This window comes from Bufo gargarizans, chromosome 2 (genome assembly GCF_014858855.1).
Source record: "Bufo gargarizans isolate SCDJY-AF-19 chromosome 2, ASM1485885v1, whole genome shotgun sequence".
NCBI lineage: Eukaryota > Metazoa > Chordata > Amphibia > Anura > Bufonidae > Bufo > Bufo gargarizans.
Window position 1 is genome coordinate 316,774,120 of NC_058081.1, and position 23,799 is coordinate 316,797,918.

The following is a 23,799-nucleotide window of genomic DNA, read 5'->3' on the forward strand; positions in this document are numbered from 1 at the left end:
GGGGCGGCTGCCACGCCTGAAAAATTCACGGATCAGGCGGAGGCCACTGACACCTGCGCCCCCCTGCCCATGGCTAGAGGAACCAACTCCCCTAGTATCCCTACCACGACCAGCACCTTCCCGATACACCCATGCTGCTTATTATGATATTTGTTCCAACAAAAAAAACAATATATAAATAAAAAGTGATTTTGGCCAAACTTTATTGGGGTGGGGACGATGGGGAAAAATTAAATGAAATATACAAAAAAAAATGTATGTGGAACTAAATTACATTTTATTACACAAACTAAACAGACACAGACCCTAACTAAAATACAAAAAAAATAAAATAATAGACTATATATAGACAGTATATATATATATATATATATATTTTTTTTTTACAGAGGATGCAAGAAACTACCCAAAACTCAGAAAACCTAAGACTATAAAACTTTTTTGTTTTTTTGTTTCTTTATTACACCAAAGACACAGACACTAACTAAATACTAAAACACAGAGACTAAAAGACTTTTCTAAATTAACAAAAGCGAAAAAAACAAAACAAAAAAACAATAATACACTAACTGGACGGACACTAAGAATAAGAGACTTTTTTTTAACCCCTTAACGCAGAATGCCGTGCATGTATGGTGGGGGATGCATTGCCAGAATGCATTATGCCATACATGCACGGCTGGATGATCGGGCAGGCACCTGAGCAGTGCGTGCCCGATCGCTGCAGGGGTCCGGCAGTCCCTGGTAGCCGGGCCCCTGCTGTATCCGCTGGCATCACTGTTTACAGCAATGCCGGTTGATTAACCCCTTCTATGACGCGGTCCGCGCTGACCGCGACATACAAGTGGTTTTCGGCGGGTGAGTGATCACATCGAGTCCTCGCGCTGCTGTGGCGGGGACTTGATGCGTGACAAGGCAGCCCAATGCCATGCAGAGGCTGCCCAATACCCTGCACGGCATCGGGACCTGCCTTCTACGGGGGCCGAGGAGATCAAGCCTCGGGCTGGGTCTCCTAGGCAACCTGTTTGTGTACTACTCACTGTAGTACACGAACAAGCAGTGCATTACAATACAGATGTAATACAGACCCAAAAGTTGAAGTCCCAGAGTGGGACATAAATAACGTTTTAAAAAAAAAGATAAAAAAAGTGTTTTGAAAAAATAAAAATAAAGTTTCAAGTAAAAAAAAAAAAAAATCTCCTTTCCCCTGATTTTATATTCAAAAATTGAAAAAAAAAGAACAAGCGCACATATTAGGTATCGCCGAGTCCGTAACGACCGTCTCTATAAATATGTCGTATGATCCACCCCGTCCGAAAGACACCATAAAAAAATGTAAATTGTGTAAAAAAAATACATTTTTGTCACCTGAAATCACTAAAAGTGCAACACCAAGCGATTAAAAAGGGGTATGCCCCCCAAAAAAGTACTAATCTAACCGTCACCTCTTCCCGCAAAAAATGAGCCCCTACATAATACAATCGCCCAAAAAAAAACTATATATGGCTCTACTCTATAAAAATATCACATGACCTAATTCCTCAGTTGAACACCATAAAAAAAACGGTGTCAAAAACGGTGCCTTTTTTTTGTCACCTTACATCACAAAAAGTGTAATAGCAAGCGATCAAAATGTCATACACACCCCAAAATTCTACCAATCAAACCGTCATCTCGTCCCGCAAAAATGATACCCTAACTAAGATAATCGCCCAAAAATATAAAAACTCTGGCTGTCAGACTATGGTGACACTAAAACATGATTTTTTATTTTTTTTTCAAAAATGATATCAGTGTATAAAACTTAAATAAATAAAAAAGTATACATATTAGGTATTGCCGCGTCCTTATCAACCTTCTATATAAAAATATCACATGATTTAACCCCGAAGGTGAACACAGTAAAAAAAAAAAAACTGTGTAAAAAATACATTTTGTCACCTTACATCACAAAAAGTGTAATAGCAAGCGATCAAAAAGTCATATTTGGTATTGTCGCGTCCGTAACAACAGGCTCTATAAAAATAGCTCATGATCTAACCTGTCAGATAAATGTAAAAAACAAAAAATAAAAACAGTGGCAAAACAGCTATAATTTTTTTGTTACCTTGCCTCACAAAAAGTGTAATATAGAGCAACCAAAAATCATCTGTACTCTAAAATAGTACCAACAAAACAGCCACCTTATCCCATAGTTTCCAAAATGGGATCACTTTTTTGTAGTTTCTACTCTCGGGGTGCATCAGGGGGTCTTCAAATGTGACATGGCAAGTTAAAATTTTCCCAGTGAAATCTGCCCTCCAAAAACCATATGGCTTTCCTTTTCTTTTGCGCACTGCCGTGTGGCCATACAGCAGTTTTTGACCACATATGAGGTGTTTATGTAAACTACAGAATCAGGGCAATAAATATTAACTTTGGTTTGGCTGTTAATCCTTGCTTTACTAGCGTTAAAAAATGATTAAAATGGAAAATCTGCCAAAAATTTGAAATTCTGAAACTTCATCTCCATTTCCCATTAATTCTTGTGGAACACCTAAAGGGTTAACAAAGTTAGTAAAATTAGTTTTGAATACATTGAGGGGTGTAGTTTCTAAAATGGGGTCACTTTTTGGGAGTTTCTACTCTAGGGGTGCATCAGGGTGTATTCAAATGGGACATGGTGTCAAAAAAACAGTCCATCAAAATATGCCTTTTAAAAACCATATGGTGTTTCTTTCCTTCTGCGCCCTGCTGTGTGGTCACACAGCAGTTTTTGACTAGGGTTGAGCGAACCCGAACTGTAAAGTTCGGGTTCATACTGAACTTTAGGATTTTTGGACCCCAGACCTGAACCCGAACATTTCAGTAAAAGTTTGGGTTCGGGTTCAGTGTTCAGCGATTTCTTATAACTTTTTGAAAGGCTGCCATAATTTTCTGGGTTTTTAAAAACACCCTTTTTTGGCAAAATACACAATTTAACAGCCCTTGCTGCATCAGCACGTCTGAAATTCAAGCGTTATATACTGCTGTCATATTCTGTTTTGCAGCCTTTGATGCATATGTCATTGTGAGATACACCCTTTAGATAATGTGGTTCTATTCTGCTATTAATAAAACACCAATTTTGGGCAAAAATCTTTAATTGCATCCTAGTTTGCATCTGTACGTGTGACATACACTCTTTAGATGCTGTGATCCTATTCGGTTATTTGAAAAACACCCATTTTGGGGGAAAAACTTAAATTGCGTCCTAGTCTGGATCTGTACGTGTGAGATACACCATTTACATACTGTCGTTCTATTCTGCTATTAGAAAAACACACATTTTGGGCAAAAATCTTTAATTACGGCCTAGTCTGGATCTGTACGTGAAATACACACTTTAGATACTGTGGTTCTATTCTGCTATTAATAAAATACCCTTTTTGGGCAAAATACACAATTTTACAGCCCTTGCTGCATCTGCACGTGTTAAATTCAAGCAATATAAACAGCTTTTATATTCTGTTAGTAAAAACAAAAACTTTTTGGGCAAAATACTTAAAGGGAACCTGTCACCAGTTTTATGTTGCCCTAACTAAGGGCAACATAAATAAGTGACTTATTCTCTTAACAAAATGCTGGGTCACTTTTTTTAATTGACCCAGTCAATCTGCCAACATCTTGTATTGAAAAGCTCCAGCTGATAATGATGAGTCATGAATATTTATGAGCCCCTGACTCTCCCTGCCCACCTGCTGCTGAATGACAGTTTGTTTCCATATGAACCAGCAGCAGGTGGGCAGAGGAGTGGCTGTAGCTCTGAATTAAATATACGCTGGACTTAATGACATCACGCCGGACTCGAATCAGCTCATTAGCATGCGGCATGCGGCATCTTTGTGTGTATATTATGAGGTAACCATCTGTCACACCAGTAAGTGAATACGTCTAAGGCACTTTTTAGTAGTTAATGATTGTAGATGATTAGTTATATTATAATTAAATATCCACATAACAGGTTCCCTTTAATATTGCAGCCCTTGCTGCATCTGTGATTGTTAAAAACAAGTTTTAAAAACTTCAATACTTTTCGGGCTTTGAAAAAACACCCATTTTTGGCAATAACCTTCATTTTGGGCCTCTGCCACATTAGTCAATGTGCAATTTAAGCTAGAAGTACAGCTATAATTTTCTGGGTTTTTAAAAGTGTCCTATCTGACCCAGGAAGAAGTTCAACAGCGACTTAAAAAGATTAAAATAGACAAATCGCCAGGACCGGATGGCATACACCCCCGTATCCTAATGGAATTAAGTAATGTCATAGCCAGACCCTTATTTCTGATATTTACGGACTCTATACTGACAAGGAATGTCCCACAGGATTGGCGCATGGCAAACGTGGTGCCAATATTCAAAAAAGTTCCAAAAACAGAGCCTGGAAAATATAGGCCGGTAACTTTAACATCTGTTGTGGGTAAACTGTTTATAGGTTTTCTAAGAGATGCTATCGTAGAGCATCTCAACGGAAATAAACAAATAACGCCATATCAGCATGGCTTCGTGAGGGATCGGTCATGCCAAACAATTTAATCAGTTTCTATGAGGAGGTAAGTTCTAGACTTGACAGCGGCAAATCAATAGATGTTGTATATCTGGACTTCTCCAAAGCATTTGACACTGTACCACATAAAAGGTTTGTATTTAAAATGAGAATGCTCGGACTGGGAGAAAACGTCTGTAAGTGGGTAAGTAACTGGCTCAATGATAGAAAACAGAGGGTGGTTATTAATAGTACATACTCAGATTGGGTCACTGTCACTAGTGGGGTACCTCAGGGGTCAGTATTGGGCCCTATTCTCTTCAATATATTTATTAATGATCTTGTAGAAGGCTTGCATAGTAAAATATCAATTTTCGCAGATGACACTAAACTGTGTAAAGTAATTTACACTGAAGAGGACAGTATACTACTACAGAGGGATCTGGATAGATTGGAGGCTTGGGCAGATAAGTGGCAGATGAGATTTAACACTGACAAATGTAAAGTTATGTACATGGGAAGGAATAGTGCAAGTCACCCGTACATACTAAATGGTAAAACACTCAGTAACTCTGACATGGAAAAAGATCTAGGAATTTAAAAAAAAAGCAAACTAAGCTGCAAAAACCAATGTCAGGCAGCTGCTGCCAAGGCCAATAAGATCACGCCGGTTGAAAGGGGGCATAGATGCCCTTAATAAGAACATGTTTCTACCACTTTACAAATCGCTAGTCAGACCACACATGGAGTACTGTGTACAGTTCTGGGCTCCTGTAAACAAGGCAGACATAGCAGAGCTGCAGAGGGCCCAGAGGAGGGCAACTAAATTAATAACTGGAATGGGGCAACTACAGTACCCTGAAAGATTATCAAAATTAGGGTTATTCACTTTAGAAAAAAGACGACTGAAGGGAAATCAAATTAATATGTATAAATATAGCAGGGGTCAGTACAGAGATCTATCCCATCATCTATTTATCTCCAGGACTGTGACGAGGGGACATCCTCTGCGTTTGGAGGAAAGAAGGTAAGAGCAGTGAGACTATGGAACTCTCTGCCTGAGGGGGTGGTGATGGTGAGTACAATAAAGGAATTCAAGGGGGGCCTGGAAGCGATTCTGGAGCGTAATAATATTACATGCTATAGCTACTAGAGAGCAGTCGTTGATCCAGGGAGTTATTCTGATTGCCTGATTGGAGTTGGGAAGGAATTTTTTATTCCCCTAAAGTGGGGAAAATTAGCTTCTACCTCACAGTTTTTTTTTTGCCTTCCTCCCGATCAACTTGCAGGATAACAGGCCGAACTGGATGGACAAATGTCTTTTTTTGGCCTCTTGTACTATGTTACTATGTTATCTTATGTGAAAAATCTGCAATTAAATATGTGCATTAATCGAATCGCATAAGGGCGTTAAGCAACTTTCCTATTGGGTTGGCTTGGTAGAATTGTCAAATATGTAGAATTGTCAAATATATAGAATATAGCGCTATATTTGAAATACAAATATTCTTATATTATTTTTCATCTGAACCCATTACATTTACTATCACTAATGGGTTCAGATGGAAAAAAAAAATCAATGAATATTCGTTTTAACAAAATATATATCAATATATTCTAAATATTCACAAATTATCGAAGTGCCGATATTCGAGAGAAAATTTTTCTATTCGAATATTTGCGCTCAAAACTACTGCCACTACCCTTACTTCTACCTAGCCTTCACTTCTACTATTACCCATACACATCCACAGAAAGATTTATTCTACAGCCTGTAGAACATCTGTTCCATGTTGTGCTACTACTGCTGCTGCTACTAGTGCTGTAACATGCTACTGTAACATACCCTTTTCACATTCACACTGTACTGCTGCTGGTCTCAAAAAGGGAGACTTTTTTTTACACATGTTCAGAACAAGCAACTGTTTCTTTTAATATTAGCATGTGTGCGTAGTGACATGGGCAAGCATCTGTCCCTATTAAGGCATTATATTTGAACATTTTGAACAACTGTGCAGAACAAGCTACTTTTTCATCCCACACTACCATTTGTGTGTGTAAATGCAGATAGGCATCTACCCTCGTTAATGCATGACTTTTGGACCGTTTTTTTAATTGTAAAAAGTAGTGTTCACTGAAGAAAAGCATTCTAAGTGAAATTCGGTCAGAAATTTAGGAAAAATTCGAATTTGCAATGAATCAAATTTTCTTGGTTTTCGTGGTAACTAATCAGTTTTTCCTAAAATGGCAGCTGCACAGGTTACAAAGTGAAAGTAAGAAGCTTGGTAATGTGAGAACACACATAATGCCTTGCAGCCAGCCAATCCACAACATCATCATTGAGTAAACTTTGACCCTCTACCTCACAGTCAGCAGACACATTCCAGCCAATCAGCAGCAGACCCTCCCTCCCAGACCCTCCCACCTCCTGGACAGCATCCATTTTAGATTCGGAATCTGCTTTCACAGTGAGAGGAGGGAGAGTGTAGCTGCTGCTGATTCAATAGGGAAAGTGTTAGCAAGAGCATTGTTCTGTGTCCACAGACTCATCTGCTGTAAGGACAGCATCCAGACAGCACTCCAAAAAGCCCTTTTCAGGGCTGGTACATCAGTGTGCTTTTTTTTTTTTCAGGCCCCCACACATACTCTATTGTGTCCACTGGCTAGTGGCTGGTTAGGCCTGCACTCATACCGTTACAGGGTGTCATTTACCCAAATACCTTTCAGAAAAAAAAATTATATTTTAAATTTAACTGTGATCTAATCACATTTGCAAGCCAGTGTGTGTCAGGCCCACACAGACTGTACTGTGCCCACTGGCTAGTGGCTGGTTAGGCCTGAACTCATACCGTTACAGGGTGTCATTCACCCAAATACCTTTCAGAAGAAAAAAAAATCTATTTTAAATTTAACTGTGATCTAATCACATTTGAAGATGTTGCCTAGGAACATCTGCCTAGGAAACCCCAGAGTGTCCTATGCCAATATTTGGGCCTATTAGAGCACTTCTAATTTTGGTAAAATCAATTCGGCCACAAATGGATTTTTTTTATTTTTTTTAAGAAATTTGCTTACCTCTAGCGAGGATTAGTGTTTTTTCTAGTTTGCATTGGCTTAGAAGGATATTAGAAAGTTCAACCCTAAATCATATCCATTTTTGTATACATATTTATTAGATTCTGATTTGAAGTGTATGGCTGCACTGCACAAGGTGTCGGAGCTGTACTAGTTTGCCAAAAAGTAGACATGTGCAACCATTTCTAAAAATTATATTCATTAAAGTTTCCTCTCCGATGCACATATGGTTTACATAAGTAACATGATTATGGAAACAGCGTCACAACAGAAAGCAATTCTTTCACAGATACATTCATAGCTTACCTGGAATAGTGTTATCGAGAAGACATCCTAAGAATCCTCCAACAAACATTTTTGTTGTGAGAAGCACAGTAATGGTTTGGTCAAGTTCCTTTACTCCTTAAATAAGAAAGACAAAGAGATACCATTTATTTTATTATAATTCTCTGATAGTTTTGGCAACAGATGTCTAGTGTGCATATCTGTTTTGTAATTAAAATTCAGTCTCCAAACAACAAAGGGTACAGACAGGTGAGACATGTTATGTATGATCTCCCTTTGACACTTGTAGTATTTCGCTGGGTTTCCGAGCTAAGATGTTCAGATACATTTTTTTAAAGCCAAAGCCAAGAATTGATTAAAAAATGAGTGAAATAGTATCTGTCATTTATACTTACTATAATTTCATGATCCACATCTGGAGTTGGCTTACAAAACTGCATGAAAAACCTAAAGATAAAAATCCAACCTCACAATAATGCTACAATTAATAAAAATCTAAACTAAATGAATGACAGGCAAGTCACATATATGGATGTGGGCATCATTGTGCAGGCCAACAACATTCCTAGCTAACACCTAGCTAAAAAAAATAATTAAAAATGCACGCCCCTGCACATGTTCCAGTGAATCTTTAGTGGAATAAGAACATGGAGGCAGCCCCAATAAAGTAGTGGAGAAAAAAAGGCTCTATTTATCCATGTTGTGGCAGTACAAACATTTGCATTTGAATCCCTTCTGCGTCACTATTAGGCTTAGTTCACACTTCACTTATTTGGGTAGTTATTCTTATCAGTTATTGTCAGCCCAAAGCAGGTGTGGATCAAAACCGCAGAACAGATGCAGATCTATTAATGATGCATAATCAGAGAGTAGGCTTGGTTCCTGAATTTGGCTCACAATAAGTGATCGAAATAACTGACCAAATAATTAATCATCGTGGACTCAATCGTGCAGTGGTCCAAGATTCAAGTAGTGGCCCCATGACAGTGGGGGTCAGCAGTAAGACTGTGTTCACATCACTGCTTGTTTTTCTGTTTTTCTGATCTGTCAGAAGAACAGCCCAAAAAAAGTGGATACTCTAGTTTGAGCATCTGGCTTCAAACTGTCAGTATTTGGTTAACGTTTGACCAGTATTGGTAAGGCAAAAACAGGAGTGGGTCCAAAACAGAGATAACAAGTTATTTGAATGTCTTTTCTGTTTTGGCTTTTGGCTCCCAAATCATGATCAAATCCTGATGCAAAATACTGACAGTGTGATAGAGGCCTGATGCTAAGTTTGCATGAGTTTTGTCCATTTGACTCTGTAATCAGCTTTATTCAGATGCAAAATGGCCTCTATCATATGGTCAATTTTTGCTTAAGTATTTAATCAGTACTAGTAAGGCAAAAAAAGGAGTGGGTTCAAAACAGAGATAACATGTGATGGAAATATGTGTATGTCTTCTGTGTTTTGGACTTTTCTGTACTTCTGATGGATCAGAAGAACAGAAGAATAAACGGTTATGTCAACTCAACCAAACAGGGACACTAGTGGCCCTTTAACAGACTGGTGAGGGTGGAAAAATCATGAAGAGCCACAATAGTGTCCTCGGAACAGAGTGGTATGGGCAGCAACAGAAAGAAGGGCCCCAATAGTGGCCCCGGAGCAGAGTGGGAAGGGGGGAAATAGCAGTGGCAGTAACAGTAGGGGCAGATGTCAGTAGAGGCAGCAGGCATGTGGAATCAGACAGGTGACAACATCAAAATATTGGCAGCAGCACATGGGCAGAAGTAAGGGGGCCATTTGTCGCAATGTTCCGGTGTGGCAGCACACTACAGTCCGATCATTACTGGCAGAATGATTAAGACTGTTGCATCAGGCACCTGTGTCTGGAAATTCTGGTTGATCCAGGCCTGATTCATCTTTATAAAGGTTAATCTCTAAACATTTTGTGTTGAAAGGCGAATTTTCTTTGGGGTAATTGTGCCATCAGCCACACAAAACACTCTCTATGATGTCACACTAATGGCTGGACATGAGTTGCGGCCACAATTCATGTTTGGCTTCCCAGTAGTCCAGGGGATCTTGGATCTGAGGTGACAGGGTGCACTTCAAGTATGCCACCACCTGCTAGTTCAGGTTCTGCTCTGTATCTTGCTGCTGCTGGGTGGTTTCTTTAGTAGGCAGGTGAAGAAAAGTGCTCAATAGACACTCAAGAATTAATTTGCTGCTGATTGGCCTGGTTCTGTTCTTGCCTCCCATCCCCCTTCCTGCAGTCACCGCAGTGGTGCATAAGCTCAGAGGGTCCCACCTGTTAGACCTTTGTGAGGATAGGCAATAGCATGTGTAGGAAGTGACCAATCCAACTTCAAAGGATGTCTCGATTGTAGTTTACTTTTTTTTATCTCTCTCAAAAGGTATAAAAAAGGCCCCATTTTTGAACCAGTGGCAAGGGTCTAACATTGTGGAGAGCCAGTAGTCATCCTATCCTTCTGCCGAATGGTGATAATGTGATGTACTATGCAAGCAACTCAGCATGCATCTAGCCATTTTCACAGGGACTGAAAGGGAATCCATGCCTACATCTCCACTGCATACTGCCACGGTCTTTGTCATCACCCTCTAGCTCCTCGTGCTCCTGCTCCTCCTGTCACTTAGACAGATAAGCCACCAATTTCTGTATAGAATTCCTGATCGCTTATGTACTCCTCCTTCTGTGCCAGTTCGGCCTCTACAGGGCTCAGGTGGCCATGAGATATAGGCACCACATCTTCTGTCCGCTCTCCAGTCAGATTTATTAGCATTGCCTCCCGGACATAAAGGCGTGGAATGACATCATTCATTTCACAGTCCTGGCAACTGAAAGTGGCCACCTCAAAGGGCCTGAGCAAATGGCAGGTGTCTCGCAAAGGCTGCCACTGTATACAGGTCCTTCTAAAAAAATTAGCATATTGTGATAAAGTTCATTATTTTCTGTAATGTACTGATAAACATTAGACTTTCATATATTTTAGATTCATTACACACCAACTGAAGTAGTTCAAGCCTTTTATTGTTTTAATATTGATGATTTTGGCATACAGCTCATGAAAACCCAAATTTCCTATCTCAAAAAATTTGCATATTTCATCCGACCAATAAAAGAAAAGTGTTTTTAATACAAATAAAAATCAACCTTCAAATAATTATGTTCAGTTATGCACTCAATACTTGGTCGGGAATCCTTTTGCAGAAATGACTGCTTCAATGCGGCGTGGCATGGAGGCAATCAGCCTGTGGCACTGCTGAGGTGTTATGGAGGCCCAGGATGCTTCGATAGCGGCCTTAAGCTCATCCAGAGTGTTGGGTCCTGCGTCTCTCAACTTTCTCTTCCCAATATCCCACATATTCTCTATGGGGTTCAGGTCAGGAGAGTTGGCAGGCCAATTGAGCACAGTAATACCATGGTCAGTAAACCATTTACCAGTGGTTTTGGCACTGTGAGCAGGTGCCAGGTCGTGCTGAAAAATGAAATCTTCATCTCCATAAAGCTTTTCAGCAGATGGAAGCATGAAGTGCTCCAAAATCTCCTGATAGCTAGCTGCATTGACCCTGCCGTTGATAAAAAACAGTGGACCAACACCAGCAGCTGACATGGCACCCCAGACCATCACTGACTGTGGCTACTTGACATTCGACTTCAGGCATTTTGGCATTTCCCTCTCCCCTGGCACCTTGATTTCCGAATGACATGCAAAATTTGCTTTCATCCGAAAAAAGTACTTTGGACCACTGAGCAACAGTCCAGTGCTGCTTCTCTGTAGCCCAGGTCAGGCGCTTCTGCCGCTGTTTCTGGTTCAAAAGTGGCTTGACCTGGGGAATTCGGCACCTGTAGCCCATTTCCTGCACACGCCTGTACACGGTGGCTCTGGATGTTTCTACTCCAGACTCCAGGCTTCCGCAGGTCCCCTAAGGTCTGGAATCGGTCCTTTTCCACAATCTTCCTCAGGGTCCGGTCACCTCTTCTCGTTGTGCAGCGTTTTCTGCCACACTTTTTCCTTCCCACAGACTTCCCACTGAGGTGCCTTGATACAGCACTGTGGGAACAGCCTATTCGTTCAGAAATTTCTTTCTGTGTCTTACCCTCTTGCTTGAGGGTGTCAATGATGGCCTTCTGGACAGCAGTCAGGTCGGCAGTCTTACCCATGATTGCGGTTTTGAGTAATGAACCAGGCTGGGAGTTTTTAAAAGCCTCAGGAATCTTTTGCAGGTGTTTAGAGTTAATTAGTTGATTCAGATGATTAGGTTAATAGCTCGTTTAGAGAACCTTTTCATGATATGCTAATTTTTTGAGATAGGAATTTTGGGTTTTCATGAGCTGTATGCCAAAATCATCAATATTAAAACAATAAAAGGCTTGAACTACTTCAGTTGTGTGTAATGAATCTAAAATATATGAAAGTCTAATGTTTATCAGTACATTACAGAAAATAATGAACTTTATCACAATATGCTAATTTTTTTAGAAGGACCTGTAATTTCAAAGTTACACCAGGGAGTAGTCAACTTTGCCTACATCATCAAGCAATTGGTTACAGATTTTCTCTGCTCATACAGTAGATCCAACATGTGGAGTGCGGAGTTCCAACTTGTGGAAATGTCACATTGTAGGGGAACACCATTCTGGTGTTGAAGCTCAAGGAGGGTGTATTGTTCATGGTGAGACTAAATTAAGTGCATACACTGTTTTCTTAACATTTTCAAGACGTCTTGCAGTTGGGTGAAAGACTTCAGGAAGCAGGTGACAACCATGTTGAAGATATGCACCATGCAGGGTGCATTGCTCAGCCCTCCCGAGACAGAATGTTCTTCCTGTTATCGGTGACCATTGTTCCTATCTGCAGTTGGTGAGGAGACAGCCAGTATTCAATTTCATTGTTGGTGACATGGAGCAATTCCTCCCCAGTTTTACTTTGTTCGCCCAGGTTGACCAGGTGCAGATAGGAGGTATGCTGGTGGTCCACTCTGAACTGTGCCTACAGTGGAAGCTGAAGACAAGGTGGAGGATGAGGAGGCAGGGGAGGGCATTGACTCAGAAAACCCATGATTACAACATGGAGGTGGCATTGCCATCACCTGGTCAAGTTGTAGGTGTGCTTGGGCCGGAACCACATTTACCTAGTGGGATGTTAAGGAGATATACTGTCCTTTCGATCATAGTTACAGCTCCACACATTAGTGATGGCATGCACTGTACCATACACTGATAGGCTTAAGGGCTGGCTTACTTTCTTCTTAACATACGTGTGCATGGCTGGTACAGCTTTTTTTTAGAGAAGTAATGACGGCTTGGGACACTACACCTTAGATGGGCATGAGCCATAAGTTCTCAAAAATCTTCAGAGTCCGCAATATATAAAGGGAGGGACTGTGGTACCAGCAAATTGTCTAGGCGCACATTCAGCTTTTTTACCGTTGGATAAGTGCACCAATATTGTTTTATCTTTTCAATCGTCTTGGTGATCGATTGCTGGCAAAGCATTTAATAATGAGGAGGAGGAGCATCAGGAGCAGTCGACGAAATGGAGGAATGGCAGATTCCTTCTGCTGAGGTTGAGGAGCCCTGACTGCTGGACAAGGTGTGCGGGACACTGGGAGATGCAGCGGTTGAAGTGTCAGGCTGTACCACTACAATAGTGCCACAGTTTTCCATGGCCAATTTATGGTGACTCTCTATGTGTTGACACCCTGACCGCAGTTCACCTCTCCTTCAGCCTGTGCTGGCCTGTAGTTGCTGACTGCCCTCACTAAGCTCATCCTCACTGAAAAACGAGACTGGCAGGATGCATTACTTCCCAAGCAGAAGGAGCAGCAAAAGAAAGAGGCAGTTTCAGGACAGATGAGGGCACAGAGGTTGTAACTTGACCATGTCAACTAAGTGTTGTGTCAGAGGAACACATCGATTCCTGGCTATGTGTATCTGTTGTCACCTGAGATGATGTTGAAGACACAGTACAGCTGGATTGTTGGTTAAAACACAACCAGAGGATGACAGTGGCAGCTGTGGCCTGTTGCTGTGGCTGCTACTACCCCTTCTTCTGCTGCTATTTGGCTACAGCAACATTTTTGCCACTGCACTTTCCTTTTAAAGGCCCAGGCAACTGTCTTGTTGGACATAGTCAACAGTAACCGAATCAGTATTGTAGCAGATTAAGTATGAATGGCTCAGCAGATGTATTAGAAAAACACACCTTTATATTAGACCGCCTTTTCACAATGAGTCTGATGCACAGTAAGTCTATGTATATCAGAATTGACTAACTGAGATAAGAATTGACTGCTGAGCTTTGCAATGACTGCATTCTGGTGGTGGTAACAGCATGCGTTGATTGGCGTGCTGTCTGGCTGACCCCGGGTGCTGATACATGCTGTCTGACTGTGCCACTAGCTCCTTGTGAAGACCTCCCCCTGCTTCCAACTCGTCTCCTCCTTCTCGGTGTCTCCCCTTCTGAACTTTCCCCCTCTTCTTCTTCTCTTCGAGCAGGCACTCACGTGGCATCCACGGACACATCGTCATCATCAACCGCTTCACTTGTATCTGACACCTTAGCAAAGGAAGCAGCAGCGGGTACATCATCATCATCATCACACTGTATGTCCATGTGTGTAATGCTGCCTGACTGAGACATATCCCTGTTATCTACATCCCCTGGCAATAATGGTTGCGCATCACTAATTTCATCCAACTGATGTGTAAATAACTCCTCTGAGGGATCAAGTGAAGCGGCTGTGGTGGCTGTGGTGGTAGTGGTGGTGGTGGCGGCGGGCAGGAGAGTGGTGACCAAAGCTGAGCTGGAGGAGGTTGGTGCGTCAAGGTTCTTAGTAGTGTTGAGCGCGAATATTCGAATATCGAATTTTTTTCGCGAATATCGGCACTTCGCTAATTCGCGAATATTTCGAATATAGTGATATAAATTCGATATTTCGAATATTCTTTTTTTTTTTTTTTTTTTTATTGTTATATTTTTTTCTTTCCCACTTCCCTAAAGTTGTTCTTACCTGTCCTTTGGATTCCTGGCTTCCTGGCTGCTCCAGTCAGTGCCCGTTGCCGCTTCTGCCGACTTCCATGCTCATGGAGCGTCCCCATCACCATGGGAACATCTCCATATACTAGAATGTACTGTCGGATTTGAGAATTACGTTGAAATCGCAATTCGATTTTTTCAAGTTATAATAATCGAATTTCGATTTTAACTTAGCACTGCTATATGCCATATTAGGCTAACTAATATGGCATATAGCAGTGCTAAGTTAAAATCGAAATTCGATTATTATAACTTGAAAAAATCGAATTGCGATTTCAACGTAATTCTCAAATCCGACAGTACATTCTAGTATATGGAGTCGTTCCCATGGTGATGGGGACGCTCCATAAGCATGGAATATGGCTTCAATGGCTTGGTAGAATTAGCGAATTGACGAATATATTCGTTATATTCCACAAAACGAATATAACGAATGTATTCGTCATATTCCACAAAACGAATATAACGAATGTATTCGTCATATTCCACAAAACGAAGATAACGAAGTATTCTGCATCTTCATTTTAGCTACCTATTCATCAATTTCGCTAATTCTAGCAATGATATAGGAAAGTTGACTATAGAGACAGCTAAGTATAATTCGCTATGCGATTATATGACTGCTTTTTTTTATAAATAGTATAATTATAATAATTATCAGGTATTATAATTATTCTATTTATTTAAAAAAAAGCAGTAATATAATCGCATAGTGAATTAAACTTAGCTGTCTCTATAGTCAACTTTCCTATATCATTGCTAGAATTAGCGAAATTGATCAATAGGTAGCTAAAACGAAGATGCAGAATACTTCGTTATCTTCATTTTGTGGAATATGACGAATACTTCGTTATCTTCGTTTTGTGGAATATGACGAATACATTCGTTATATTCGTTTTGTGGAATATAACGAATATATTCGTCAATTCGCTAATTCTACCAAGCCATTGAAGCCATATTCCATGCTTATGGAGCGTCCCCATCACCATGGGAACGACTCCATATACTAGAATGTACTGTCGGATTTGAGAATTACGTTGAAATCGCAATTCAATTTTTTCAAGTTATAATAATCGAATTTCGATTTTAACTTAGCACTGCTATATGCCATATTAGTTAGCCTAATATGGCATATAGCAGTGCTAAGTTAAAATCGAAATTCGATTATTATAACTTGAAAAAATCGAATTGCGATTTCAATAGGAGAGTAGCCTTTAAGTTAAAATCGAAATTCGATTATTTAAATCGCATATTAATCGCGATAACAAGAATAATGACGAATATTCGATTTCGACGAATATAAAACGAATATTCTATCGAATATTCGCGAATTTCGTCGAAATCGAATATGGCACCTGCCGCTCATCACTAGTTCTTAGCGGAAGCTGTTGAAGATTGGGTGTCCTGTGTAAGCCAGTCAACTATTTTCGCAGAATTTTTTTGGCTCACGGTACGTGGCCTCTGAACACTGGGCATTATTCCAGGGCCAGTGGAAATCACAGCACCACGAACACGACGGCCCCTGCGGCGTGGCCTGCCTCTGCCTGTTATTTTTTATTAGATAAGTGTTACTATGCATGCAAGGTACTGTGCCACTCTATATAAGTGGTGGGCAGTGGGCACAGTACAGTCTGTGTGGGCCTGGCTGACACACACGGGCTTGCAAATGTGATTAGATCACAGTTAAATGTAAAATAGATTTTTTTTTTTCTGAAAGGTATTTGGGTGAATGACACCCTGTAACAGTATGAGTGCAGGCCTAGCCACTAGCCAGTGGACACAATACAGTATGTGTGGGCGCCAGACACACACAGGCTTGCTAATGTCATTAGATCACAGTTAAATTTTAAATATAATTTTTTTTTCTGAAAGGTATTTGGGCGATCGACACCTTGTAACGGTATGAGTGCAGGCCGAACCAGCCACTAGCCAGTGGACACAATACAGTATGTGTGGGTGCCTGACACACACGGGCTTGCTAATGTGATTAGACCACAGTTAAATTTTAAATAGATTTTTTTTTCCTGCAAGGTATTTGACTGAATGACACCCTGTAACGGTAGCCAGCCACTAGCCAGTGGCCACAATACAGTATGTGTGGGCGCCTGACACACACGGGCTTGCAAATGTGATTAGATCACAGAAAAATATTAAATATATATATATTTTTTATCTGCAAGGTATTTTCTATCACACCCTGTATGAATGATGTGCACCGTGCACACAGTGCTGTCTATGACTGAGCCTGCAGCCTCTCACACATGGGCAGCCAGGCAACTGCAATATATATATATATATATATTTATGGTCAGGGCTAGGAAGACGTCGGCGTACGCAGAGACTCCCGCCCTGAGCTAGGTGGCTGAATTATGCCGGGAGCCACGGCGAGGGTACACCAAGAAAGGGGGCATACCCAGTGGAACCTGAAGAAAGGGGCGGGAGGGAGGGGCGTGATGCTCGGGCGCCTGGCTGGAAGGTAACGAGGGGTATAAATAACCAGACGCCCCTCCCACAAATGCAGGCTGGTAACAGCCTTACCTATTTATGGTCAGGGCTAGGAAGACGTTGGCGTACGCAGAGACTCCCGCCCTGAGCTAGGTGGCTGAATTATGCCGGGAGTCACGGCGAGGGTACACCAAGAAAGGGGGCAAAAACAACAATTAGGTACAATTCTTTATTATGTGGATTACAAAGCCAAGGAACAAAAGGCACGGGATATCTCTACTTGAGGATCAGGGATGTATCTAGTGAAACAAGAGGACCGCCACCGCCCCATGCTCCGAATGACGTGAACCGGCACCTGATGCCGTGATGCAGCTGAAGCCGCCCCTATGCGGAAAGAATGCCCTGATATTACTTTGGGGTCGTAACCTAGGCCTTGGGCGAGAGCACGGATATAAGATATGAACCGCGTGGCATTAAGAGGTTTGCCTGCGTGTGGCCTTAATGGCCTGAACAGAGAAAAAGGACCCGCGGTGAGGAGCATCCAGCATGAAGTGGTGTTGTAGTCCGGCTAAATAAAGTTTGATGGTATTGTGTGACAGAGATAGTTGGTAGTGACAATGAGCTAAGAAGGCCATAATGTGGGAAGTTTCGGAATGATGACCCCTTGGATGAATCCTGGAGAAATTATCAAACGCTCTCAAGCCGGCCTGATAATTCCTCGCCGTATTACGCGACAGAGACTTTCTGACCAGACCCTTGGCTTCGTCTATAAGGGAATCTAGTCCAGAGTGAGGGTGCTGAAATGGGGCACGGGCGCTCCTGACCGATCCGCGTCGGGCATTTCCTGAAAAAATAAAACGGAAAATTAAAGCGGGAAAGAGCGTCCGCGGCCCTATTCTGTTCGCCTGATATGTGAACACACCGAAAATGAAAATGTGGCGGAGGGACAGCCAGACTAGTTTGCGCAACAAGGCCATAATCTTGAATGACTGGGCCCTGCCTTTGTTGACAATGTCCACCAAGGTCTGACTATCCGTGACAAAAGACACAGAAGAATTAGACCAATGGTGGCCCCAAACCTGAGCTGCCGCCACGACGGGATACAGTTCCAGGAGGGGAGAGGATTTGAGAGCAGCTGAATCTGAGGCCAACTCTGGCGGCCATCCGGCGGCCAGCCAATGGGACCTAAAAATGGCAGCGAACCCGAAGGAACCCCGGCATCAGAGAAAACAAGGGGAGAAGAGGAGTCCCACTGTGGAACGAACAGCGAAATGCCATTCCAATTGGATAGAAAACTGTTCCACATGAACAGGTCCACGATGGCCTGACCGTCGAGATGGACGACAGAATCCTGCTCTGGAGCGGAGGGCAAAAGACATAACAATCTGGAAAGAAAGGCCCTGCCTTGAGGCATGATTCTGGTGGTGAAATTAAGCATCCCCAGCAAGGATTGCAACTCGACCTTGGTCAAAGAGTGGGACCGGACCGCTTGAGCGATAGCTGAGCGAATCCTAAGCAATTTCTCGCTGGGGAGGCTAGCCTCCATCTTGATTGTATCTAAAATGATGCCCAAGAAGGTGACCTTGGTGGCCGGACCCTCAGTCTTGGCGGCAGCGACAGGGACCTGAAGACGGGAAAAAATATCCAATAGAGTGTGTGGAATGGATGGGACCTGTCTAGGTCTTTCTACCATAAGGAAGTCATCCAGGTAGTGGACGACCATGGATAACCCGCCATGATGGATGAGGATCCAGTGTAGGGCTTTGGCCAGTTGTTCGAAAAGCCACGGGCTACTTTTAGACCCGAAGGTGAGCCGGTTGGCGAAGTAGAAATTATCCGCCCACTTGAAGCCATAATACTTCCAAAGCTGTGGATGGATTGGAAGCTGTTTGAAAGCATCAGCTATATCTACCTTAGCCAACCAAGCCCCGGCCCCTGCTTGCAGAATGTACTGAATGGCCTCATCGACCGAAGAATATTGCATTGAATATTCCTCGGAGGGAATGAGTGAATTGAGACTGGGAATGGGCGACATATGAGGCGCAGAGAGATCGTAAATGAGACGCTTTTTATTGAACGAATGCTTTGTAACAAGTCCAATGGGACTGATGCGCCATGATTGGAATGGAATTTCCAAAAAAGGACCAATGACAAACCCTTTGTCGACTTCCAATTGGATGAGAGAGGTGACTGCCTCAGGATCGCTGGCAGCGGATAACAGATTAAGGCCCGTCAAGCAGCCCTGGGGGAGTGTAATGAGGCCAGTATGAAAACCTTCTCTGAACCCATCCAACAAGAAGGAGACAAAAGGCCGATCGGGGTGGTCCCGCAGAAGAGCAGCCAATAACCCCAAATTAATGTCGGCCAGTCAGGAATCCTTGGCTGTCCTCCTGGGACAGGAGGGACGGGGATGGGCCCGAAAACAAAGAGAACAAATGTAGAGCGCACGGCAGGAATTAAAGGCGCAGCCCTTGGCATTAAAATTATTGCATACCTGGCTGCTACCGAGATACACAATCGGTCTGCCCAGCTTATCTAATGAAGAGGAAGACCTGGAGGACCCAGAAGGACCTGCCGAGGGAGCTGACTGTGGGGCTTGCACCGGATTAGGACACCACTCAGTGGAATGAAAAATGGACTGGCAGATAGCACAGAGAGGGGCCTTGAGACCCGCAAAATGCCGGCAAAACAATTCCATGTCCAAGTCAGCCCAGTTGGACACGAACTGGAACTGATTCAGAGCAGCCGCGGCTTTAGCCGAAAAAGAACGATGGTAAACGTAGAAAGCCGTGCCGCCGTATTTGTGCCCTAAGTCCGTAATCCGGTACAAGTAAGTGTCCAGCTCTTCCCTGCGATCTGGCTGAGCGGAATACACCACGTCCCTGTAGAGGCTGAAGGCCAGAACAAACTCGGAAATAGATAACTTCCTATTAAGCCGAGCATCCTTAGCCTTCAACACTACGGAAACCTCTCCGCAGTTGATGACCCGATTCTCCGAAATATCCTGGGAGGCAATAAGAATGGACGCCAGATTCACGTCCTTGCCCGCCAGGATATCCTTTTTAATATGCTCCGGGACAAAGTGGGAAGGGGCGATCTGAGGAGTGGCAGAAGGCCTACCTGCAACGTCCAGAGGAATGGCAGGGGTGACTGCCGAACCTGGATATTGCGGTGAGACTGCGGGCCTGGTTTCCAAAACTGCTATCCTAGCCTGAATGTCCGAAATCGAGCCAGCCAGACCACTGATGGACGACTGGATCTGAGCTACGGCCAGCTGTATGGAATCGAAGTTGGAATGGTCCGCCATCAGCAGGCGATACAACTCAGCCTTGCGGGCAGTCGTCGGATGCCGTATCCCCCTGCGATTAAGTTCGGCAACCAATCTCGGCACCGTCCAACTTCTCAAGGATGTGCCACTGTTGTGCCCTGAGACGGGAGTTCCTGGCATGGAGATGTTATCATCCATATCGGAGGAGACGTGAGACATACTTGACCTGAGAAAAAAAGATGAATAATGTACACCTAGAAAACGAAAAGTACAGACGGATGCGGAGAGAGCGGACGGAAGAATTTGTGAAAAAGAATGAAGGTGAGTAAAAATGCCCATCGGACGAAAAGACCTATCTGGCAGGACACGAATGGATTTGGAAGCACGGCTCCAAAACCCCAATTGCTTAAGTTGGAGCTAATGAAAGGAAAATGACCCTGAGTATGAACCGATGTTTGACCCTGCCCCAATAACCATCTTTAACTGACTTACCAGAGAGCGCCTCAGAATTGCCTGGCCGAAACGTAGGAAAACGCAAAACTAATAGCCAATCTAAAGGGAGGAACAACACAACGTCAGAATTAAAAGAAAATATACGAGCCCCCTGGGTGAACCAGGCACATTGAGACCCTGGGCGATCCAGGAGACACAGACACCCTGGGCGATCCAGGCACGTTGAGACCCTGGGCGATCTAGGCACGTTGAGACCCTGGGCGATCATGGAGGCACAGATACCCTGGACGATCCAGGCCCATTGAGACCCTGGGCGATCCTGGAGGCACAGATACCCTGGACGATCCAGGCCCATTGAGACCCTGGGCGATCCAGGCACACTGAGACCCCGGGCGATCCAGGAGACACAGACACCCTGGGCGATCCAGGAGACACAGACAACCTGGGCGATCCAGGAGACACAGACACCCTGGGCGATCCAGGAGACACAGACACCCTGGGCGATCCAGGAGACACAGACACCCTGGGCGATCCAGGAGACACAGACACCCTGGGCGATCCAGGAGACACAGACACCCTGGGCGATCCAGGAGACACAGACACCCTGGGCGATCCAGGAGACACAGACACCCTGGGCGATCCAGGAGACACAGACACCCTGGGCGATCCAGGAGACACAGACACCCTGGGTGATCCAGGAGACACAGACACCCTGGGCGATCCAGGAGACACAGACACCCTGGTCGATCCAGGAGACACAGACACCCTGGTCGATCCAGGAGACACAGACACCCTGGGCGATCCAGGAGACACAGACACCCTGGGCGATCCAGGAGACACAGACACCCTGGGCGATCCAGGAGACACAGACACCTTGGGCGATCCGGGCACGTTGAGACCCTGGACGATCCAGGCACATTGAGACCCTGGGCGATCCAGGAGACACAGACACCCTGGGCGATCCAGGCACATTGAGACCCTGGGCGATCCAGGAGACACAGACACCCTGGGCGATCCAGGCACATTGAGACCCTGGGCGATCCAGGAGACACAGACACCCTGGGCGATCCAGGAGACACAGACACCTTGGGCGATCCGGGCACGTTGAGACCCTGGACGATCCAGGCACATTGAGACCCTGGGCGATCCAGGAGACACAGACACCCTGGGCGATCCAGGCACATTGAGACCCTGGGCGATCCAGGAGACACAGACACCCTGGGCGATCCAGGCACATTGAGACCCTGGGCGATCCAGGAGACACAGACACCCTGGGCGATCCAGGAGACACAGACACCTTGGGCGATCCGGGCACGTTGAGACCCTGGACGATCCAGGCACATTGAGACCCTGGGCGATCCAGGAGACACAGACACCCTGGGCGATCCAGGCACATTGAGACCCTGGGCGATCCAGGAGACACAGACACCCTGGGCGATCCAGGAGACACAGACACCCTGGGCGAACCCAGGATAGCGTAAACCACATGGAAGGACCGGAAAAACCGCAAAACTAAAAATGGTGATAAAGCAGAGGAACGGGCCAGACGACATGCGAATGTTGCTCTGTGTTACCAATACCTAAATGGAGCCAGACCAACCGCTGAAATAGCTCGCAGGACAACTGCTGAACGCTGGAAATGTGACTCATGCTACCATTTTCCTAGAAAAACTACCTATGCTGCTAACTCTCCATAAGGACCTATGTTGCCATGGTGATTAACCCTACTCCAGAGTCATATATATATTGGATCCGAACTTGATTGAATGCATAATATCACCTAATTGTCCTATGCTACATGTGCTGTACCGATGCTGCTATATTCATTGTTAGCGTAGTATCGTATTGCATGTATTTGTCTACTTGAATATTATCAATTGAACTCTTTTTCCAGAGTGTGAATGAGTAACCTAAAAGAGCGCCTGGTCTAAGCCTTTATATAATATAAAACTTGCTGGTGTGTCACCGTTTAACGTCCGTGCCAGCCTGCCTAAGCAGCCCACACATCCCAGAGTGGAGAGGCAAAACATAGTACTGTGACGCCGCTCCCCGCCCCCGTCGCCTGAACCAGCGAGGGGGATCCGTGCTGGGGGAGAGCGGCGTCTAAAACCAGCCCCCGGGTGCTGGAATCCGGCTGGGAGAGGAGCTGAGCTAGACCGAAGCTAGCCGAGCCCTGATTACCTGGGAGCCAGACGATCGGCGATCCAGAATTCGGTGGCGCATGCGCAGAAGCCCGGAAGCCACTTCGGACGGACGAAATGAGGAAGCGCGATACGCAGCAGATGCGTGATGCTCGGGCGCCTGGCTGGAAGGTAACGAGGGGTATAAATAACCAGACGCCCCTCCCACAAATGCAGGCTGGTAACAGCCTTACCTATACATATATATGAAAAAAAAGCAGACTGATGTACCAGCCCTGAAAAGGGCTTTTTGGGGTGCTGTTTGGATGCTGTCCTTACAGCAGATGAGTCTGTGGACACAGAACAATGCCCTAGCTAACGCTTTCTCTATTGAATCAGCAGCAGCTACACTCTCCCTCCTCTCTGTGAATGCAGATTCCGAATGAATCTAAAATGGATGCTGTCCTGGAGGTCGGAGGGTCTGGGAGGGAGGGTCTGCTGCTGATTGGCTGGAATGTGTCTGCTGACTGTGAGGTAGAGGGTCAAAGTTTACTCAATGATGATGTATAGGGGGCGGACCGAACATCGCATATGTTCGCCCGCAG

General features: G+C 44.1%; 1 protein-coding gene across 2 annotated transcripts in view; it reads right to left on the minus strand.

Moving 5' to 3' along the window:
- Window positions 1–23,799, minus strand: part of LOC122928036 (solute carrier family 23 member 2-like) — a 368,046-nt gene that overhangs the window by 24,569 nt on the left and 319,678 nt on the right. For both annotated transcript variants that reach the window (XM_044280499.1, XM_044280501.1), the window contains one exon: window positions 7,886–7,981. In XM_044280499.1, the coding sequence (XP_044136434.1) occupies window positions 7,886–7,981 (96 nt within the window). The remainder of the gene's footprint in view (window positions 1–7,885; window positions 7,982–23,799) is intronic.